Source organism: Silurus meridionalis, chromosome 10 (assembly GCF_014805685.1).
Source record: "Silurus meridionalis isolate SWU-2019-XX chromosome 10, ASM1480568v1, whole genome shotgun sequence".
In the NCBI taxonomy this organism is placed as follows: Eukaryota; Metazoa; Chordata; class Actinopteri; order Siluriformes; family Siluridae; genus Silurus; species Silurus meridionalis.
Window position 1 is genome coordinate 5,468,918 of NC_060893.1, and position 23,098 is coordinate 5,492,015.

General features: G+C 39.2%; 1 protein-coding gene across 2 annotated transcripts; it reads right to left on the reverse strand.

Moving 5' to 3' along the window:
• Positions 1-236: 236 nt before the first annotated feature.
• On the reverse strand, positions 237-17,984 carry epx (eosinophil peroxidase). Of its 2 annotated transcripts, XM_046860246.1 has the most exons (16): positions 17,974-17,984; positions 17,821-17,865; positions 16,747-16,830; positions 16,485-16,660; positions 16,183-16,315; positions 15,239-15,368; positions 14,662-14,868; positions 11,780-12,140; positions 9,815-9,975; positions 9,050-9,308; positions 8,230-8,400; positions 7,801-8,038; positions 6,925-7,136; positions 4,447-4,611; positions 4,279-4,359; positions 237-3,452 (listed from the first exon to the last, which is right to left on the reverse strand). In XM_046860246.1, exons 4-16 carry the CDS (start codon positions 16,651-16,653, stop codon positions 3,223-3,225), a joined length of 2,517 nt encoding a protein of 838 aa, XP_046716202.1. In that variant the 5' UTR covers positions 16,654-16,660; positions 16,747-16,830; positions 17,821-17,865; positions 17,974-17,984; the 3' UTR covers positions 237-3,222. The 2 variants fall into 2 exon arrangements, with proteins under 2 accessions (XP_046716202.1, XP_046716201.1); XM_046860245.1 differs by lacking the exons at positions 17,821-17,865; positions 17,974-17,984 and having other exon boundaries at positions 237-3,277; positions 3,356-3,452; positions 16,485-17,001.
• Positions 17,985-23,098: the final 5,114 nt, after the last annotated feature.

Here is a 23,098-nt window from a genome sequence, read left to right on the forward strand (position 1 = left end):
TTAAAATGACATTTTGACTGTTACCAAGCAAACAAAATCAATATAAAGAAAAAAATTCATCTTTGCAATGCAAAGCAAATAAAATCTGAAGTGGGATTTGGTTGTATTTACACACTGTATTTACAGACATTTTGACGATCTTGTTTGTGAACAATGACTGAAGCACTTTTCATTCTGAGATGTTCATTGACACAAATACTTACTTTTGAGAGATGAACTAAGGATTTTTAAAAAAAAAGGACAGGCTTTTGCGAGAAATCCAATGTTTTGTGCTGTTTGTACACATTGTTTCGAGAAATGCAGGATGATTCGAGAAATGCTCCCATGCAGCTGAGAAAAAGTGTAAAAGAAGAAATAACTCGAACTGGAAGAGTCGAGAAATGAACTACTCCACTCTGTTCAGTAGAAAATAAATCTCGTTCTTCTGAGTCACATTAAAGACTCGTTCAAAATGAACAAATCGCTTATGAACGACCCGTCGCTACTGTATACGTCTGAAGTTCACTCAAATTGAGAGAGTGGGATACTTTAAGGCTTAAAGTATCTCGATCTGATATGGATAATTCAGTGCTGTGAAATAAGGAAGCAGGTCTATTTCAAAGCACTGAATAATCCATATCAGATTGGCTGTAGGGAGAAGATACTCCATGGCAGAAGTGCCTGTAGGCTATAAATCTGATATATGGGTTAGGTAAGCAGGAAAGAACAGATTTACCAGGGCAAAAGAAAGGCAGAAACAACACAGAACACACTGTTGCAGTATATACAGTATACATAACAAAATACTTTATTATTGGTTGGTTGAGTAAAAATATTTTGTTTACAGTAAATAGTTTAATCAGATATATACACACACACACACACACACACACACACGTTATGTCACTGTAGATAAATTACCCGTTAAAACAATCAATAGAAATACAATCCATATTTGCTTACAACTTTGACTGGCTTTATAAACCCCAGATAAGCACTAGGAGAGGTGTAAGTCAACTGAATGATTGCTTTATAAGGTACGTTATCAAATTCAGCCGTCATTACTCAAGACCTTATCGGGTTTGCACTGGTTTGAACCATGGCAGTTGTTTTTTTAGTGGTTTATTGAAACATTGAAACGTGGTTACACATTTAACTAGTATGAAAAAACCAAGAGGAACATTAATCATCTTAGGACTATCCTAGATTTTTAAATTAGAGCTTTGTAATGCTAAAGTGAAACTAGCAATGATTTTTTGGATTGGCTGGTGTTTAAGCAATTGGCATGAGAAAAATACTCCTACCAGAATGGTACATTACAGTAGAGGGTGATCAGTAGTAGCTTGATGTCACCCAACTGAGGATGGGTTCCCCTTTTGAGTCTGGGTCCTCTCAAGGTTTCTTCCTCATAACATCTAAGGGAGTTTTTCCTTGCCGCATTCGCCACGGCTGCTCATCAGGGATAAATACACACCAATTACCTTGATGTTGATTTCTGTAAAGCTGCTGTGAGACAATGTCTGTTGTGAAAAGCGCTATAGAAATAAACTGGACTTGACTTGACTTGAGGGTGAGAATGTAGTGCTGTGTAGTCGAGTTAAAGTAGAGATACACAAGGTAAAATATGACTCCAGTAAAAGTGTCCCCTTTAAACGGTCACTTGAGTAAAAGTACAAAAGTATTTTTGTCACAAGATTTTTTCAGTTTATGTGAAAAGACTCTACTGTTTCAGCACATCGATCTATTAATAGAATGATATTAATGAGTCAAACACTGATTTATATCTTTTCAAATTATCATGAGTCCAAAACCTTTTCAAGTACTTCAATAAAATCAGGAGTTCCTTCCATCATTTGTTCCTTTGATGCTGAACTGTAGGTTGGCGATAAGTAAAAGCAGCAATCAAAACAAGTTCAAAACAGGGTGCGCTTCACTCTGATTGGTGGATTGCTGCGTGTTTGACCAGTTTTTATCCACTCAAATGAAAAGGAACGAGTGATTTCGCAAAATGTAGTGAAGTAAAAGTCTCCCGAATGGAAATACTTCAGTAAAGTACAGATACATGACTTAAATACAGAAACTAATTGCATTTACTTCCTTACTATCCACCTTGGTTAGGAACCAAAAGTTCACCCCAGAGTTCTGTGACTACCAACACATAGAAGACAAGGTTATCCCCACGATGAACAACTCTCCAACTCTTGGTCTTGGTCCTGTGTGTATGTGGTTCCCAAAGACAAACATTTCTGTTCTGCAACCTGCATAGATGCATGTACGGCATCAGATCAACCAATGATCAACTAGTTCTCTAAAACAGGTCAAAGGTCTCGTGAACCTTCAATTAGCGACAGAGCAAAAAATGAAAATGGAGGAACAACCAGGAAAAGAACGAACACTAGTACAGAACAGTAAAAGTGTACATCCGGTCTTATGCAATCAATATCCTACATACTGTACAGTAATGTGTACATTTGTGCTGTTGAGATTCCCATACAGAAGAAATTCAGCCTCGTCATTTTCAATCATTGGAAGCCAAACCGTGCGCCAGCATACTGACAACACAACCAAACATTTTGACGATCTTGTTTGTAACAATGAGAAAAGGACGTGTCATTCTGATGGCAATGAGGTGATCATTGATACAAATACTTACTTGTGAAAGATGAACTAGGGATTTTTTAAAATTTAAAATACAGACTTTTGCAAGAAATCCAATGTGTTGTGCTGTTTGTACACAATGTTTTGAGAAATGCACTTACTGCTTTGCAAATATTACGGATGATTAGAAAAAAGCTGCAGAGCAACTGAGAAAAACTGTATGATGCTCAATTTTAAAAGAGTGAGTACATATTTAGTGCCCATCTAACATCCAATAGATTCAGACACAGGTTTTTAGCATAGCATCAACGATAGAGGGAAGTTGGACTCTAAAGAGAAAAGTGGTGACCATTTATTTGTGAAGGGAAAAGCAAATAAAACCCTACAGCTGTGGATTAGCAGCAAAAAGCTGCTGATTAGCTGCTGGTTAGGTAGCAATGGGGATTTGTAAAAATTCAGTGGCTACACCATGAAGCTCTGTTACTGTTTTATACAGAGCAAGAAGAAAGACATCTGCAAGGCAGCAGAACGCATTGCCGTTTCTGCAGCATGCATACACTATGAAACTATGCTGCAAACATAAACAATGACGCATCCAGATGTTTCACGTCACCCCTAGGGGTCAGGAGGGGTGAAACGGAAGTTTCAGTGTTTCTGTTTACAACATGCTCGGCTGATTGTCCCTTTTCTGATGAAAAGCCTGCAAGAAAGAATAGCAGATTTTGATCCTGAAGCTCGACGTAATACAGCAAGTACATACATCTTAAACCAAACCCACCCTTTATAAAAACTAACTATTAGGGCCATCACAGCAACACCTCCAATGACTGTCGTCACTGCAGCAACGATAGACGAGGCAGAAAGTGTAGTGGACTCTGGAAAAAGACGCAAACTTGCTCAAATATGACTAAAACAAAGTCTTCTACAACAAGAGTTTCATTAGAATTTTTTCTGGTTTCTGGTATTAGGGGAGAAGGGGAATGAAAGTCAGTAGGAGTAAGACAGAGTACATGTGTGTGAATGAGAGGGAGGGCAGTGGAGTGGTGCGGTTGCAGGAAGAAGAGGTGGAGAAGGTGGAGGAGTTCAGGTACCTGGGGTCAACAATGCAAAGTAATGTACAGTGTGTTAGAGAAGTGAAGAAAATAGTGCAGGCAGGGTGGAGTGGGTGGAGAAGAGTGATAGCAGAAGTGATTTGGGATGGAAGAGTATCTGCAAGAATGAAAGGGAAAGTTTATAGGACTGGCGTGAGACCTGAGATGTTGTATGGTTTAGAGACAGTGGCATTGAGTAAAAGACAGGAGGCGGAGCTGGAGGTAGCAGAGCTGAAGATGTTGAGGTTTTCGTTGAGAGTGACGAGGATGGACAAGATTAGAAATGAGTTTATTAGAGGGACAGCCCATGTAGGACGTTTTGGTGACAAGGTGAGGGAGGCGAGATTGAGATGGTTTGGACATGTGCAGAGGAGGGACATAAGTTATATTGGTAGAAGAATGCTGAGGATGGAACCAACAGGAAGGAGAAAAAGAGGAAGGCCAAGGAGGAGGTTCATGAATGTGGTGAGGGAACACATGCAGGTAGTTGGTGTGGAAGCGGCAGATGTAGAGGACAGGGTGGTATGGAGACGGATGATCCGCTGTGGCGACCCCTAATGCGAGCAGCCAAAAGAAGAAGAAGAAGAAGGTATTAGCAAACAGCTCAAACCTGTGCAAATGAAGGAACCTGGGGTGTTGTGGCACAGCAGGTTTGGTGGACAGACAGGTCCACTTAGGCACTCGTCAATATCTGAGACAAAGCCAATTGATAGTTGTTATCCTTGTGTTGATTTTTAGGTTTCAGCCTCAAGTCTTATTCAAACATGCACAAACAAACCTTGACAGATGGGGGGGTTTGGAGTCCACAATCGTGTCTTTGGATTGCAGGTAATGTTTGTTGCCCCATGAAGCAGATAGCCAGAGGGACACTGGTACAGCACTGCTGAATCACAGAGCACCGAGAAACCCACCGTCAGCCGAGGAATGGAGCCACACACTGGGTCTAAGGAGGGAGTAAAGGAAAAGTTATTAAGTACTTTATTGGGAGAATGGCACTGATAATGTATATGGCAGGGCTGTCCGATCTTTTCCACAAAGAGCCAGTGTGGGTGTAGGCTTTCATTCCAACAAGGCACACCAGATTCCACCTTTTTAGATTTTCTTTTTTGGAAAAGATTGGACAGCGTTTCTTCTTACTGTTTTCAAACCCGCCTCAATTTGTCAAAGCATGGATTCTACAAGATATTGGAAATCACCTAGGCGTTCTGTTGCAAGATTGTGACATGGAGGAACACTAAACTTATTGTCATGTTCATGATGCAACTTTGATATGACTTTTGTTTTGATACATGGTGCATTTGGGAGTAGACACTAGACCAGGGGTCACCAACCTTTTGAATCTGAGAGCTACTTTTTGGGTACCGATTAATGTAAAGTGCTACCAGTTTGATACACACAGTTTTCAGTTTGATCTGAAATAACAAATTTGCTCAATTTACCTTTTATTATGTTATTATTAATAATTATTGATATTCATCTATGTTAAGACACTGATCATGTTATTGATTTCTCGTAATAATTATCAAACAATGATTTAACAATGTAGGAAACCTATTTTTAGAAAAGGTGACCCCTTGGTGGTGAACCCTGCACTAGAGGACTCTAAAGACCCAAAGACCAGAGCAGTCCAAATGAAATGATCAGAGCCAAGCCCTAAACAAAGTCACAAAGATTAATCTTTTTTATTTAAATTTCTTGATCGATGTGAACATTAATTGAAGCTCTTGAACTGCATTTTAATTTTTTTTTTTTTGCATTGCACTTCTGCCATCTGATTAGTTGATGTATATAGTCATATCTATATATACTGCAACCCCAATTCCAAAAAAAAGTTGGGACACTGTGTAAAATGTAAATAAAACCAGAATATAGAAAACAGAATGGAACTTAGGAAACATATCAAATGTTTAAACTAAGACTATACACCATTTTAAGAAAGAAATAATTTTGAATTTGATGGCTGTAACAGGTCTCAAAAAAAAGTTCCTTATTTACCAATGTGTAGCATCACATCTTCTGTCTGTAAACATCTGGGGACTGAGAAGACAGTTGCTGAATTTTTGTTCAGCAAAAACAACAAAATAACTGAATGTGTGTCTGATACAGGATTAGCTAATCAACAGTTTTATGTTTTTTATTGTTTTTTTTATTTCATGAGGAACAAAATGTTTTCAATTGGTAAAAAGGTTTAGAAGTCAGACAGGCCAGTCCAGCACCCAGACTCTTCTACTAAGAAGTCACGCTATTGTAATAGATGCAGTATGCAGTTATTGTTTCCCCCAAATATGCAAGGCCTTTCCTGGAAACATGACATTTTCAGGATGGAAGCATTTGTTGCTCTAAAACCTGTATATATCATTCAGCATTGATGGAGCCTTCCAAATGTGCAAGCTGCCCATTCTACAGGCACTAATGCACTCCCGTACCATCAGGGGCTTTTTAACTGAGCTCTGATAACAAGCCTGATAGTCCCTCTCCTCTTTAGTCCAGAGGATGTGGCATCCATGGTTTCCAAAAAGAAATAAAACATTTCATTCGTTCAGTTTTTTTTTTCAAACTTTTGTTGCCCTATCTCAACTTTTCGAGACATGTTGCAGACATCAAATTAAAATGTTCATAATATTTTGCTTCAAATGGTACATTTCCTCAGTTTAAACATTTGATATGTTTTCTAGGTTCTATTGTAAATAACATATGGGTTTATGAGATTTGCAAATCAGAACCTTCTGTTTTTATTTACATATTACACAGCGTCCACAACTCCACATTTGGTCCCAATGTGCTCCAATAATACCTTTTACTTTTCTGGGAAGGTGTTCCACTAGATTTTAAAGTGTGCTTATGGAGATTTGTGCTTTATCATCTACAAGGGTGTTAGTAAAGTCAGGTATTGATGAAGGTAAGGTGAGGAGGCCTGGGGTGCAGTCAGCGTTCAAATTTACCCAAAGGTGTGCAATGTTTAAGACCTTTAACTCCATGTAAAGTATAGATATTTTCGTGGAACTGGATTTGTGCACAGCTTTGGGTCTCCTAGTTTAAGTGAATAAAAAATGTAATGCTACCACATCCGAAAACATTCTATACAATTGTGTGGTTTGTGGTAAACATTTGGGGACAAACCACATATGGCTGGAAAAGTCAGTACTTTTTGAGAGCATTTTGGTCATTTGAGAGCAGTTTTGTTTCAGTGGCTGTCTGTGACTGTAAATATCTATGCATAATAAATAAAGAGTACACACTCTCCCATTGGTCCTACCAGTTTCTGGTTCTTTCCATGCAGAGAGATTTAGGTGTGTGATGTTTGCATGTGTGCAGGGTAACAGCTTGTCAGGGTGAAGGGTCCGTACAAATGGGTCCGAGGGCACCAGGCAGATGTGCGTGTTGTCGCAAATGATGCGAGAGAGAGATACCGTACGCAGCGAGCATCTCTGAGCGGTGCTAAACACACCCTCTCGCTCCCACCAAAACCTCACACAGACAGACAGACAGGGTCATCCAATCATAATTTTATATATATATATATATATATATATATATATATATATATATATATATATATATATATATATATATATATATATAATATATGTGTGTGTGTGTGTGTGTGTGTGTGTCGGATTTCTCATATAAATACTGTTTTTCTTCTAATAAGTTAATATACAACATATTATAATATTGTTGTAAATAAAAAAAAGGCAAAAGAAGTTTATAATAAATGTTTTAATAAATATTTTGACGTATGTGAATAAATCCAACCCACCCTTTCCCAGCTTTGAGTTTCAGTTTCCGTGATCCGTGACTGACTAAGGAGCATCTTAGCAGCAGGGATTTAAATATTTTACAATTTCTGGGAGATTCTGTAAAGGTATATTCTGGTCTAATTACATGTTGTAAATTCATTTTTGATTGCTTTTCTGTTCATCAATGTTGCTGTACTTATAGAGCCCTGATGTTTTGTACATTGTGGCTTCAAAATGTTGTGAGGAATCGACTATCTAGTGCCACCATCATGTATGTATGTATGTGTGTGTGTATATATATATATATATATATATATATATATATATATATATATATATATATATATATATATATATATATAAAAATAATATATAAATAACTACAGGCTTACCGGTCTCCATCTCTGAGTGCACGAAATTGTTTGGCAATCAGGCAGGACAGCAGGGGTCCAACTCTCCCTCCAGACAGTGGACGCTCTGAGATTGCACCCACCCACACATCAATGTTCCAGACTGTACCGTACAGGGCGAGCAGCTTACGCACCAGGCCTACGCTCCCTAAAATCTCTATTAAATCAGATTCGTTCCCAGGGACAGAGAGACCACAGAACTCTCGCCATGCACCGTATCCTTGGTAGATAAAAATAAGGAAAAATTGAGATATAAACAAAAAAAAGTCATATTCTCTATTTATTGATCAGGACGTGCTTTAAAAAGGGACATTATGTATGTATGTATGTAATTGTTGACTATTATGCTAATAGGATCCACGCTGATAATTCTAGCATAATTGGTATAATGTGAAAACCACATTACACTACCAGGCAGGCCATGATCACGTCCCCTCTGTAAGTTTAGAGCCCCAAGGTCCAGGGGCAGTCCACCATTGGCCTGGAACAGTCTCTCAGTCAACTCCTCCACCATCATTTGCTCAGGAGCCTGGAGCTTGGCTGGGGACAACAACATACCTCGCAGCACTGGATCTATACCACCTACAGAAACAGAGAAACCTAAATAAACCATAATGCAATATCATCTAATATCAATATCAATAAATATATTCACCTCAATTCCAAAAAAGCTGTGACACTGTGTAAAAATATAAATATAAATTATTGGTATATCTTATGATCCTATATTTTTTTTTCACAATTGAACATATAAAATATCAAATGTTTATATTAAGGAAATGTCCAATTTTAAGGAAAAAATAAGGTCAAATTTGAATTTGATGGCTGCAACACGTCTCATAACACGTCATTTTAGAATTAAATACTTGGAGAAACATTTTGCAACTAATTAGCCTAATGGACAACAGGTCAGTAATATGATTGGGTATAAATAGTGTATCTTAGAGAGGGAGAGTGTCTTAGAAGTAAAGACGAGCTTCAAGCTGTGAAAAATTCTCAACAAACTGTGGAACAATTTCAGAATTATCTTCAACATATAAATGCAAAACACTTAAATATCTCATTTACAGTAGTTTTAGAGAATGTGGAGAAATCATTTTTATAGAATAGATACAATTTTGTCTATTGTTAAAATTATTTAATGGGCATAATTGTATTGATCTGTGCTGCACACGTCATACCAAAAGACAAAACTTGTGTGTTTGACTTGAGTTTCTGTTGTCACACACACCTTCTTCCACCACCCTCCAGGAGGCAAACAGGGAGTGGTGTAAAGGCAGCGGTGGATGTTTAGGGTTGAGCTGATATTTAGGTCCCAGTCTGTTCACTATGGGCTGCACGGTCACATGGGCAAAGCGGAAGGCGGCAGTGGAGAACCCATTGGTTATGCTGGGGTCAACCTCAGGGTCATAATCCCGATAGGGTGGCATGAGCTCAGCGTATGCTCTGTGCCCCAGGACATGTGGCAAGTAGTGATCCCATGTCAAGATCTGAGATTGCAGAGGAAAGAAACTCACAGTTTTCAGACAGATTGCATGACCACTGATCAGGCTTAACATTATAACCACCTGACTAATATTGTGTTGGTCCCCCTTTTGCTGCCTTTCGTGACCTATTGGCATTTACAGCATTAACTTTTTAAGCAATTGGAGCTACAGAAGCTTGTCTGTTGGATTGGACCACACGGACCAGCCTTGGACCACTGCTACCAGGAATATCCCACTCGAGCTGCAGTTTTGGAGATGCTCTGACCCAATTGTCTCGCCATCACAATCTGGTTCTTGTCAAACACCATTTTTTCCTAACACGTCAACTTTGAGGACAAAATGTTCAGTTGCCGCATAATAATAATATCCCGCCCACTAACAGGTGCCATGATGAAGAGATAATCAGTGTTATTCACTTCACTGCTCATAATGTTCTAATGTTATGCCTGATCGGTGTAAATCGGACACATCCAGCATTCTGTGTAATTGCAAATAATTTTTTCTTGAACCTGATGGACAGCTCCAAGGATTTTCCTGGCCTCTTGGTACAGTGTATCTGGGCTCCAGTGGGGGTTGAGCATGTGCAGCTCCCTGGCTATTCGATTATGCTCTCTCAGAAACAGGGTGTGGAGAGCAATCATTCCCAAATGCTCATTAGCCCGAGAATCACCTGAAAGACACAGGAGAACATCGACAATCCATGTTTGTTAATGATGTGCTGAACTAATAATATGCAAATAAAATGTAGGTAAATATTTAGTCACAGGTCACAGATCAAACTGCTTGCTGTAGAGTTAGTGGACAAGTACTGGGTTTTTATTTCAAGTCCCTTTTCAGAAACTGTCATCTCTCATATTTGTTTTTTTCATTTCTTAGCTCAGTTAGAGCAAATACATTACTCAGGTACTAGATGTTTTAATAACATATGGATGCTGACAAGAAGATGACCATCACGTATCTGAAACAGAATATTGACCAGTTTTAGTCCTACAGTAAATATGGATGTCTGTCACTTGGTCAGTTGGTTTTCACATTGGTTGAGCACATTTACAGTCCTGAATCTGAAACTGTTGCTTCAATCATGATATGATGGCGTGAACCTAAAATCCACTTTTTGTGTAGGATTGTGAGATTGGAAATATTGCACTTTTTTGGGCATTGACCATATTTAGTAGTGGGAGAATCGACCAATTTCTATACCTGATGTCATTAAATGAATAGAGAAAATGTATGCATTTAGTGTCTGCCAAAAGTTTGAAAACACCAATAAGAACTGTTTGACTTTCTGTAAGATGGAAAACAGGAGAGAAGATGTTAGCAGACTGCCTCACCCCCACAGTCAAACATGGAGGTGGAAGCTTAATGGTTTGGAGATGTTTTGGAGCATGGAAGGTTCTGAGTGAAATGAATACTGGCTACCATTCCACACTTAAACACATTGGAACCGACTCGAAGCATACTTCCCAACTCTGTATGCATTATTTAAAGAGCAAACAGTCGTCTGGAGTGATATCTATCATGGAACATCCTGCCCAGTCATTGCACCTAAATCCTATTGAACTGGTCTGGGATGGACTGGATCACAAGGTCAGAAAGGAATCTCCAACTAATCATTTACACAAGGCATGACAAAGTATTTAAGTTGAATGGAGGAAGGATTTGTCCTGTTGCTAAGAGAGTGTGTAAAGCTGTTATTCATGCTAAGGGAGTATTTTTCAATGAAAATAGAATTCAGATCAGAATTCAATCTGTGCATTTATAAAGTAAATCTTCATACCATTGATGACCTACAGGTAGTTTGTTGCATACAAGTAAAAGGAACATGCATATGTCTCTCAAACACCATAAAAAACTAGTTTTCAATTTTTTAGTATTTTTTCAGTATTAAATAGAAAGAATGGAATGAAAGCATCGTGGTATCCGTGTACCCTCTGGGCATTACATTTTGTATTACATTTTTGTATAAAGGCCAGAACATGAAAACAGCGAGCAAAGTTTAGCGTCCCAAATAAAGTAATTGTTTAATGTGGACAAAAATTATATTAAAAGAAACTTCAATACAATAAAGAATCTATGTATTATAGTTTATACCTAAAAAAAAGGACACTACACATATTAGGTAGCACATCAACCTAAACAGACTGTATAAGCTTCCCCTACTTCTGATCTGAAACTGCTGTCCTGAACCTGCTGTGCTGTATTGCATTTTCCCTTTCATTTTATTTTCAGTGCAAAGAAATGGAAAATGACTTGTTTTTCTAAAATGTGGTTCTGGAGTATTAGAACAAAATAAAAATAACGGTCCTTTTTCGTTTTCATAAATGAAAATTGAATGTCCAGAAGGTACACAGAACTGATTCACATTTTGTTTTGTAATTGTAAACAGCAAATAATTATTATATATTATTTTTACTTAAGGGCCATTTTTTTATTATGATTAATTACCACAAAATCATATCAATTAATCCATTAACCTGCCAGAAAGCAGAAGGTCAAGTTGCCCATAGATGTTGTGTTCTTTCCTGTGTTGGAGCCCTCTCGCGGTGCACACGGGTCCAGTTGTGTGTGTGTGCGGGGCAGATACGGAAGGTATGCGAGTCCCTGGTCTGAATGTAGCTGGTTGTGTGTGAGCAGGCCGAAAGGTGAGGAGAGATTACGCAGAGAGCGAGCGAGTTCCTCTGAACTGCCGTAAACCATGCTGGCATCTACAAAGGCCGTGATGGCGTTCAGCTGCTCCCGGTGTCGGCACACGACAGAGGCGTCTACACAGCCTGGAGCTGATCGGAAAAATGGCATGCAGCTCTGAACACCACGACGAGGGTCCATGAGAGGGATCTGAGGGAGAGACAGAAAGTAGGAGGCAGCGAAAGAGAAATGTGTGTGTGTGTGTGTGTGTGTGTGTGTGTGTGTGTGTGTGTGCGCACCCATCAGTGGTGGGCAGTCAGGGCCAGCAAAGCCTTCTCCGCTGGCCTAAACACTATCAGAAGAACTGACCAACATTTACAACGTAAATTCTAATATTTGTTCTATGAAATTGTATTAATTTATTCCCAACAGTTTATTCTCTTCATTTTGTAGCATTTCTCTTGGCTGCACTGCTTCCAGTACGTGTATGTGGATGTTAGATTTTTTTTTGTCCAATCAGATTTTAGCCTCTATGTGCTGCCATGTCAATCTAATCTGCACGGGGCCTTCACAATCAGTAGTGCTGGCCTATGTACCTTAGACTATATTTGCAATGGATCTGTTTCTTTAACCAATCAGATTTCATATTCGCCTTACAGGGCAGCTAGCTGGCCCAAAATATCATCACAATTTGTCCATCCTCTGATTGGTTGGTTAGATGAAAACTGTTACACGAGTGGTACCATTGGCTTACAGCCTCTGAGGAGTGCTGCAAATTATGAGTCTGCATCTCTGGTGAGTAGGTTGTATTTTATTTACATTTTAATGTTTTTGTTTCCAGATGATGTAGGTGGCACAGTTGTGGTTGTAGTTTAAAGGTTTGGTGCTTGCTTTAGTAAAATGGTGTTCACCCTCCATGTGAGAAATGCCTCTCTCTCTGTAATGCCACGTGTTGTTATATTCCATTTTTGTATAGTATTAATGGTTTCTATAATTGATGAAATAATGATAGTGGTGGTATTAAGAGGTGGATTAAGTCTGGTAAGTCCCCAATGAAGGCCCAGGTACCAAATGCACGGCCTGCCACTGGTGTATATATATATATATATACAGTGCCCTCCACAATTATTGGCACCCCTGTTTAAGATGTGGTCGTGGACTTCTAAAAATTCTCCTTTTTCTTAAAACAACATAGAACCCAAATGCAAAAAAAGAGAAAAATCCAACCTTTTATTTAAGTACATTACTTTGGTGGTAAAAAAATCACACATTTAGAAAAAAAAAAAACTTGAAATCATGTGTGCCACAATTATTGGCACCCCTGATGTTAATACTTTGTACAACCTCCTTTTGCCAACAAGACAGCACTTAATCTCCTTCTATAACATTTTACAAGATTGGAGAACACAGAGAGAGGGATTTTTGACCATTCTTCTTTGCACAATCTTTCTAGATCATCCAGTGTCCTGGGTCCTCTTATGCACTCTTCTCTTTAGCTCGCCCCACAGGTTTTCGATTGGGTTGAGGTCTGGGGACTGAGATGGCCATGGGAGGACCTTGAGTTTGTGACTGCTGAACCACTTTTGTGTAGATTTTGCCACATGTTTTGGATCATTATCCTGCTGAAAGACCCAATGACGACCCATCTTCAGCTTTCTGGCAGAGGCCATCAGGTTTTTATTTAAAATATCCTGGTACTTCAAAGCGTTCATAATGCCATGCACCCTAACAAGGTTCCCAGGGCCTTTGGAGAAACAGGCCCACAGCATCACAGATCCTCCACCATACTTCACGGTGGGCATGAGGTGCTTTCGGCATACTCATCTTTTGTTTTACGCCAGACCCACTTAGAGTGTTTGTTGCCAAAAGCTCAATCTTAGTCTCATCTGACCAAAGCACACGATCCCAGTTGAAGTCCCAGTACCGCTTAGCAAACTCCAGGCGTTTACGTTTGTGAGTGTTAGTGAGAAAAGGCTTTTTCCTTGCATGCCTCCCAAACAGCTTGTTGGCATGTAGAGAGCGTCTGATGGTTGTTTTGGAGACTCTGTGACCCCAAGATGCCACTCTTTGATGCAATTCTGTGACGGTGAGCTTGGGAGATTTTTTTACTTCTCTTACCATCCTCCTCACTGTGCGTTGTGGCAAGATAAACTTGGGACCTCTTCCAGCCTTGTTTGTCACTGTTCCAGTTGTTTTAAACTTCTTAATGATTCCTCTGACTGTAGATACCGGCAAGTTAAGGCGAGTGGCTATTTTCTTGTAGCCATTGCCTGACTTATGAAGGTCGACACACATCTGCCTTACTTGAATGGTGTGTTCTCTTGTCTTTGCCATGTTGACAAATGGGTAAGAGAATTAGGCCTCTGTGTCACGTCATATTTATACCCCAGGGAAACAGGAAATCATGAATTACTAATTAAAAGTCCCTAGATACCCTGACCAACCTTAGCAACTACAGAAAAATATATTAAAAAAAAAAAACAATTACATTTTTCAGAGGAAATGTTAGGGGTGCCAATAATTGTGGGACACATGATTTCAAGTTTTTTTTTTTCTAAATGTATGATTTTTTTTACCACCAAAGTTATGTACTTAAATGAAAGGTTGGATTTTTCTCTTTTTTTGCATTTGGGTTCTATGTTGTTTTAAAAAAAAGGAGAATTTTCAGAAGTCCACGACCACATCTTAAACAGGGGTGCCAATAATTGTGGAGGGCACTGTATATATATACCTGAATAGGGAAACACGGTGTGTCTTTGCTGCAGGTACGTGTACAGTCCGCTCCGGTCCTGAACGAGGCCGTGCTTGGGCTTTGAGGGGTCAGCGACAGGTCATGGTCAATCCACTGACCCCACTCGACCAGCAGATGGGACAGAGATGTATCCAAGGAGATTTTCTCATTCTGGGTGTACAACACCTCCTGTGACACCACACGAACCTACACAGACATCAACAGTTCAGTGCTTATAAAAGAAAACAGGGACTATTCATTAATACTAATAATAATATCATAACAATAAATAGTGTATTATTTGAATATATGCAATGTAGGCTATTTAATTTTCTAATTATTATTCATTATTAATACACCTTAAAATATTTATCCAATAGGTCTCATGGACAAAAACGTGGATTTTTTCTTATATACATTAATGCATTTCTCGCGTTCACATCACAAGTGTGAACGATGGAACTCAATTGGAAAGTTTTTTTGCATCATTATACAACAGTTAAATTAGAAAAAAAACAATACATATATGTGTTTACACACAACTGCACAGTCTATAGAGTAATAATTCATATCTTACTGGAGGCAATGTAAAGTTACTGTAGGTGTGTTGAGGGTTCCAGCCTCTGGGGGTGCCATGAAAATCTTCATACGCTGGTGGAAGCCAGCGAGCATATGGAGTATTAGCCGCCCCCAGCAGTGGATTCTGTCTGCATACAAATGAAAAACTACACCTTTCAGTCTGCATTATATATTATATCTCTCATGTACATTTAAGGAACACATTGTAATTTGACATTCATTGAAACTGTACAATTGGACCAGGGGATGCATTTCGTAACCTGTAGGCCACCCTGTGAGTTTGTGTCTGACCTTGGATCCTAAGTTGGCCCTTTATTGTTGCACACTATTGAATTCACCTCAGGGATTTTGCATGTGTGTTCTGAGATCAGTGGTGGTTAAAGTACACAAACCATGTACTTTAGATAAGGTAGAGATACACAGGGTAAAATATGACTCCAGTAAAAGTGCTCCCTTTAAACTTTCACTTAAGTAAAAGTACAAATATTTGCCTTCGAATGTATTTAAGTATCCAAAGTACTATGATTTATTATGGCTATAATGTTCTTATCATTTTTGTCACAAGATTCAACTCAGTTTATGTGAAAAGACTCTAATGTTACTCTCAGCACACTGATCTATTCATAGAATAATATTAATAAGTCCAACACTGATATCTATTCAAATCATCATGAGCCCAAAACCTTCTTTTTACCTGTTTAAAATAAATTGTGCAATGAAGGCCACGGGTGTTGTGACGAGTTCGAGTCTGGAGTTTCTTCCATTATTTATTCCTCTCAAAATTCTTTTTTTTTTTTTATATACTTTGAAGTACATTCAAAGGGAGCGATGGGAAAGTGGAGCATTTTTACTGGAGTAATATTTTACTTAGTGTATCTCTATTACATGGTTTGTGTATTTCGTACACCACTGGTCTTTAGTGCTGCCATATTCAGTAAATACCTGTTGTTGCAGTGGCCTGGGATGGTGCGGTAGCGCTCTGAAAGGCAGACTCTTTTGCACTCAGGTCTCTTGATCTCTGCTAAACAGCCTGTAGCTTCCAGTAAGGTCTCTACATCCTCCATGCTCAACAGCTCTAAGACACACACATCAGCCATGATGGACTCACATGGCTCACACATCACACAATTGGATTTTGATTTAGTGTAGGTAGGCATGCTGTAGACATGAATAGATTAAACAGATGTTTGTGGATACTAAGGTGATTAGATCGGACCTCTGAATATTTGTGGTAAAGTCTATACCGGTATGTTTAGGCTGAGCCATAGTGTGTGTGTACACCATCTCTCTGATGACTTCCATCGTGTTGTCCAGCAGCTCCGCAGCTCTGATATGCTTCCTGGTTCCAATGCCGATCTGTTTGAACTGTGCCAGCAGGTCACTGGGACGGAAAGAGCCGTGTTTCACAGACATCTTCACTCTGAGACACAAAAGCTCAAAAATGAACACAGCAGCATTTCATTTTGTAAAACATCTCCAATTTAATGAGATCTAAACACATCAGACCTCTCATTAGTCCGCGCATAAGCAGCATCTGTTAGCTCTCTGGCTCGCCTTAAAGCCTCCTGGATGAAGGTAGAGCCACGTACACTGCGAACACATTGGCTGTTTACGTTCTTAAACAGGTGCTCGAACAAATTCAATACATATTTCAGAGATTATAATGATATACACAGATCAGGAATAACTTCATGGCCACCAGTCAGGCATAACATTATGACCACCTGCCTAATATTGTGTTGGTCCCTCTTTTGCTACACTCCTGACTCATCGATCATCAACAGCATCTTTAGCAATGTGAGCTACAGGAGCTCGTCTGTTGGATCGGACCACACGGACCAGCCTTCATTACCCACATGCCTTGATTAGCCTTGGCCGCCCATGACCCTGTCACCGGTTTACTACTGTTCCTTTCTTGAAACACTTTTCATAGATGCTGACCACTGCAGACCAGGAACATCCCACCCACTAACAGGCGCCATGATGAAGAGATAAATCAGTGTTATTCACTTCACTGCTTATAATGTTATAATGTCAATGCCTGATCTGTTTACTTGCCCCAAGAATTTACTTGTAAGCAAATTGGTAGGTACAGTATGTGCCATGAAAATGAATCATATCTTGAATATCAGCTAATGCATCTGGTATTTCCTATTATAGAATTACAATTAAAGTTATTATTTCTAGACATAATTACAGTATAGTAATTGGTATACTGTGGTCAGATCATTTTGCTTCCTCCTAGAAGGACATGCTTGCCAAGTGATCAATGACCTACCAGAAAAAATTATTATATCAAGCTTATAATAGAATGTACTTCATAAATCTTTTTTTATTTGGCAGATGCCGTTACCCAAAGCGACTTGCAACTTAACCTTAGGGTTAAGGGCAATGCTCAGGGGCTTAACCACTAAGCTCCCCAAAAAAAAAACTCCCCTCCACACACACACACACCACTTAAACAAATTCCAATTTAAAGGTATTTTAACTTATCATATTTGATTTGTATTCAATAGTTGCAGCCAATAACATCAAGCATGCACATGCATTTTTCTGATTATTTTCAAACATTACCATTACCTTGAGTTGAATTGCTCTTCGAATGTGTTTGAACCGACCTCACGTCTGAATCACAACAATGATTATTGGGTTCATTAAAAATGTTCAGTTCGCTTCGGAAGTATGTACTGATTTTTAAATTCAGGGAAAAAAAAAAAAAAAAAAAATTACCACCTGTTATGCTTTTTTCAGGAAACTGGGATGCAAACAGGGGCGGCAACGACATCAGGAGCGTCAGAGTCAAGGAAAACAAAGGCATCTACACACAACAGCAAGAACACAATTTACTTGTATGCATTGCAGAGGTTGCAAAAGTACACACATCCTTTACTTAAGTAGAAGTACAGATACTCATGTATTAAAATACTCGGGTAAAAGTTGAGATTATACTTTTTACTGAAGTGAAAGTAAAGAAGTCTGACAAGTCTGACATGTACTTAAGTAAAAAGTAGTTATTACTTCTACCTGTTTTAGCTGTTAACTGGACCTCACATCATGATAGATAGATAGATAGATAGATAGATAGATAGATAGATAGATAGATAGATAGATAGATAGATAGATAGATAGATAGATAGATAGGTTCCTTTTCAGTACAGTAGCTAAACTAACTACAAATCAGGGCTCTGAAAATTGTGTTCCATCACAGTTTAGTAGTGAGGACTTTATGAATTTCTTCACTGAAAAATAGATAACATTAGAAAAACAATTGTGGCGGTCCAACCTCTGACACCATCTCCTGAGACAGTGTTACCTTCAACTCCACAATTCCACTGTTTTACATGTGTAGGACAGGAAGAGCTGTAAAATGTTATTGCCAAAGCTAAATCGACAACATGTCAGTTAAATCCAATTCCTACTAATTTACTGAAGGAAGTGTTATATACAACTGGTGAATATTTTTAATCTGAATATTATTAACTCTTCACTATCGTTAGGACATGTCCCTAAATCCCTCAAGTTAGCAGTTATTAAGCCCCTCATTAAAAAACCTAATCTGGACTATCGAATTACAGACCAATTTCAAATCTCCCATTTATGTCTAAAATTTTAGAAAAGATTGTCGCTGCCCAGTTGTGTTCCTACCTGCAAGAGAACAATATCTTTGAAGAGTTTCAGTCAGGTTTTAGGCCCCATCATAGCACAGAAACTGCCCTAGTTAAAATCACTAATGACCTGTTTTTAGCTTCAGACCAAGGCTTCATCTCGCTGTTGGTTCTACTAGATCTTAGTGCTGCATTCGACACTATAGACCATGATCTCCTCCTAGATCGGTTACAAAATTACATCGGCATTCAGGGACAGGCATTAAGCTGGTTTAAATCCTACCTGTCAGATCGTTACCATTTCGTAGATTTAAATGGAGAGCTATCCAGGCTAATGCAAGTAAATTATGGCGTGCTGCAAGGGTTAGTTCTAGGACCCCCTGCTCTTCACAATATACATGCTTCCATTAGGAAATATTATTAGAAGGCATGGAATTAGCTTCCATTGTTATGCTGATGATACTCAGCTATATATCTCATCTAAACCAGGCGATATAGCTCAATTAACTCGGATAACTGAGTGTGTTAAGGAAATAAGAGATTGGATGACCCATAACTTTCTACTTTTAAATTCCGATAAGACTGAGATTTTGCTCATCGGCCCAAAAACTAGTATACAGAAGCTCCAGCATCTTAACCTGCATTTAGACGGATGTTCTGTAACCACTAGTTCAACGGTAAAAGACCTGGGAGTTATTTTAGACAGCAACATTTCTAAGTTAAGAAACATGTTGTCTATATCCGATGCAGAGAAGCTCGTCCATGCGTTTATGACCTCCAGAATAGACTACTGTAATGCATTACTAGGTGGATGTCCTGCGTCATTAATAAACAAGCTTCAGTTAGTCCAGAATGCAGCAGCCAGAGTTCTTACAAGGTCAAGAAAATATGATCACATAACCCCGATCTTATCGTCCCTACATTGGCTTCCTGTTAAGTTTCGAATAGACTACAAACTACTGCTACTCACTTATAAAGCACTAAATGGTTTGGCTCCCATGTATCTATCCAGTCTTTTAACTCGCTACAATCCGCCACGCTCCCTAAGATCTCAAAACTCTGGGCTTCTAGTAGTTCCTAGAATAGCAAAGTGCACTAAAGGTAGTAGAGCATTTTCACATTTAGCTCCTAAACTCTGGAATAGTCTTCCTGACAGTGTTCGGGGCTCTGACACACTCACCCAGTTTAAGTGTAGATTAAAAACATATCTTTTTAGCAAAGCCTACACATAACACACATTACATCATAACCTTGTGCTCCAGAACATCTGATCACATGCACATTATCAACTTGTGCTGTTAATATCATGAACAGCAGCTACGCTAATTCTTCTCCACTGCTTCTCTTTCTCTCCCCATCCCGAGACACCTTGAGGTTTGGCCAGCTCCAGTCACCTCCCACCATCTTGATGATTACGGACCTTTGAAGAAGTAGATGCCGAACTCGCAAACATCCTGAACCATCTAGAGACGTACCAGTGCCATTTGGATCCCGCTACATGTGTGGAGTTTGACATTGGACCTCCTGGAGTGTTTAAAGGCTCTGGCATGGAGAAGCTGATGCTGGATCTGTGATGATCACAAATGCTGAGCTCATAAAACTAGGAGCTACTGACCATATAGACTGTAGAAGACTGCAGAAAGAACATCACTTATAATCTTATACTCCAGTAATCATGTTAGTTCTCACTCTCCAGTGTTCTGTATTGTTGAAAGATTTATGATCAAACTCTTGATGTCACCCAAATGAGGATGGGTTCCCCTTTTGAGTCTGGTTCCTCTTAAGGTTTCTTCCTCATAACATCTAAGGGAGTTTTTACTTGCCACAGTCGCCATGGCTGCCCATCAGGGACAAATTCACACCATTCACCTTAACTGTTGATTTGTGTAAAGCTGCTTTGAGACAATGTCTGTTGTGAAAAGCGCTATACAAATAAACCTGACTTGACTTAGATAGATAGATAGATAGATAGATAGATAGATAGATAGATAGATAGATAGATAGATAGATAGATAGATGGATAGATGGATAGATGGATGTGATAGCCTAGTGGGCTAATGTCAGGGTCCCCATGAGGATGAGTTTGAGAGTTTGATTCCTGGTTGCTGTGTTGGTAAATAAAACTTCTGGACCTTGTCCACTCTGAAAATATTTCAATTCTGTCCTTTCTGTGTTGGATTAATTTCTTGATTTCCTGGTCTTTAATGAAAGATAACATGAAAGATAAAAAAAAAGGCACTTCTGTGGTAGCTCTGTGGATTAAGGCTTGTGCCTGAACATGGTCCTTAATATAGTCCACGCTGGTGATAAGGTTTCAAAGCCAGTCCTACATGCATTCTTTCTTACTGCGCTGGCATTAAACAAAGTATGAACCCTCCAAAAAGCACACATGCTTTTCAGCAGTGGTTGCTCAGTGGTTTAAGGCTTGTGCCTCATCTAAACATGCTTCCCAGTCTGATCTCTTCCATGGTTCAGTGGGTTAAGGCTGGTGCCTCGCTGAAGTCCTAGACTTAACACTCGACACACACTCATTACTCATCTCAGCCCATTCCACCATCATTTATTTATTATTATTTATACTCTACTGTACTACACTGTTTACATGCTGTTTTTTGCACATTTGACTCTATTATACTCATTTATATGCTGTTTTTTGCACCTTTACTGTTTCTTATTACACTATACTGTTATTATACTATACTGTTTACATGCTGTTTTTTGCACTACATTGTGTCTGTTTATATTCAGTCCCGGGTATAGTTTTTACAGTTTCCTCATACAGTACTGTATATTCAGAGTATACAGTAGGTTTACTAGTTGGCGCTATCACAGGTTTTGTGTCTTGTCTTGTGTTTTCTGTCTGCACTGTCTGTCTGTACTGTTTTTTGTCTGCACTGTTTGCACTAGGTTGCACTCGATGCACTTTATGTAGCTTGTTGTTGTTTAGTGTGGCACCAGGGTTCTGGAGGAACGTTGTATAGTAGAAATGACAATAAAAGCCACTTAACTTGACTTGATGGTGAGGATCAGGGTTTGAATCCTGCTTTCTGTCTGCTAGTTGCGATGTAGGTTATGTTCCTGCTTCCTAAATCTTTCTTTAGCTTTATATTCTTGTGTTGATGGTTTGAAGGTAGATAGACCTGTTCTAAACAAACTTCCTGGCCTGTCTTCCCTGATGGTTCAGTGGGTTAAATCAGGTGTCTTGCTTTTGGTGGGGTTCAGGGTTCGAATCCTGCTTTCTGTCTGCCAGTCACGATCAGGATTCACTTCCTACATCTTTCTTTAGCAATATATATATATATTTTTTTAATGGGTTGAAAAGAAAGATTGACCTGCTTTAAACAAGCTTCCTAGACTGTCCTCACCGATGGTTCAATGGGTTAAGGTTGGTATCTCACTGGTGGTGGGGATCAGGGTTCAAATCCTGTTTTTCTGTTATTTACAATGTGGGTTCAACTTGTGCTAATTACATCTGTATTTGCTTCCTACATCTTCCTTTATATTCTTGTGTTGATGGTTTGAAAAGAAAGATAGATCTGCTCTAATCAAGCTTCCCATCCTGTTTTTTCTGATGGCTTAGTGGGTTAAGGCTGGTACTTTGCTAATGTTGGTGGGCAGGGTTCAAACCTGGCTTTCTGTCTGCTAGTCATGAGGTAGGTTAAATTCCTGATTCCTACATCTTCATATTCTTGTTTTGCTGGGTTAAAAAGAAAGATAGACCTGCTCTAAACAAGCTTTCCAACTTGTCCTTCCTGATGGTTCATTGGGTTAATGCTGGTACCTTGCTAATGGTGTAAATCAGGGTTCGAATCCTGCTTTGTCCCTGCTAGTCACGATATGGGTTTACTTCCTGCGTCTGTCTTTAGCATTATATTCTTGTGTTGATGGTTTGAAAGAAAAGATAGACCTGCTCTTAACAAGCGTCGCAGCCGGTCCTTCCTGATGGTACAGTGGGTTAAGACTGGTATTTTGCTGTTGGTGGGGTTCAGGGTTCGAATCCTGCTTTCTGTGTCTTTGTCTGGTCAGAATTTCTTGTTTTGAAGCATTAAACGAAGGATAAACCCCCAAAAAAAAGAAGGTGTGTTGTGGGACTTGATGGCTTTGTGATAAAAGCCTTGCCTCTGAGCGCAGAGGTTGCTGGTTCGAATCTGGCTTGTCCCACACTGGGTAAGCTGTGTGGAAAGTAGTGTGTGGTGAGCAATGGAGTGGTTGACTGTGAACAAAGGCTCTGAAGACCTGCTGCTTCATAGCCT

Excerpts from the sequence above, each read along its gene's own strand:
- epx (XM_046860246.1), bottom strand. The coding sequence starts at position 16,653 with ATGTCTGTGAAACACGGCTCTTTCCGTCCCAGTGACCTGCTGGCACAG. Across the intron at positions 14,869-15,238 it reads GTAACTTTACATTGCCTCCA|GTTCGTGTGGTGTCACAGGA; the intron begins GTAAGATATGAA and ends ATGTCTGTGTAG. Across the intron at positions 3,453-4,278 it reads AGGTTCCTTCATTTGCACAG|AGTCCACTACACTTTCTGCC; the intron begins GTTTGAGCTGTT and ends GTCTTTTTCCAG.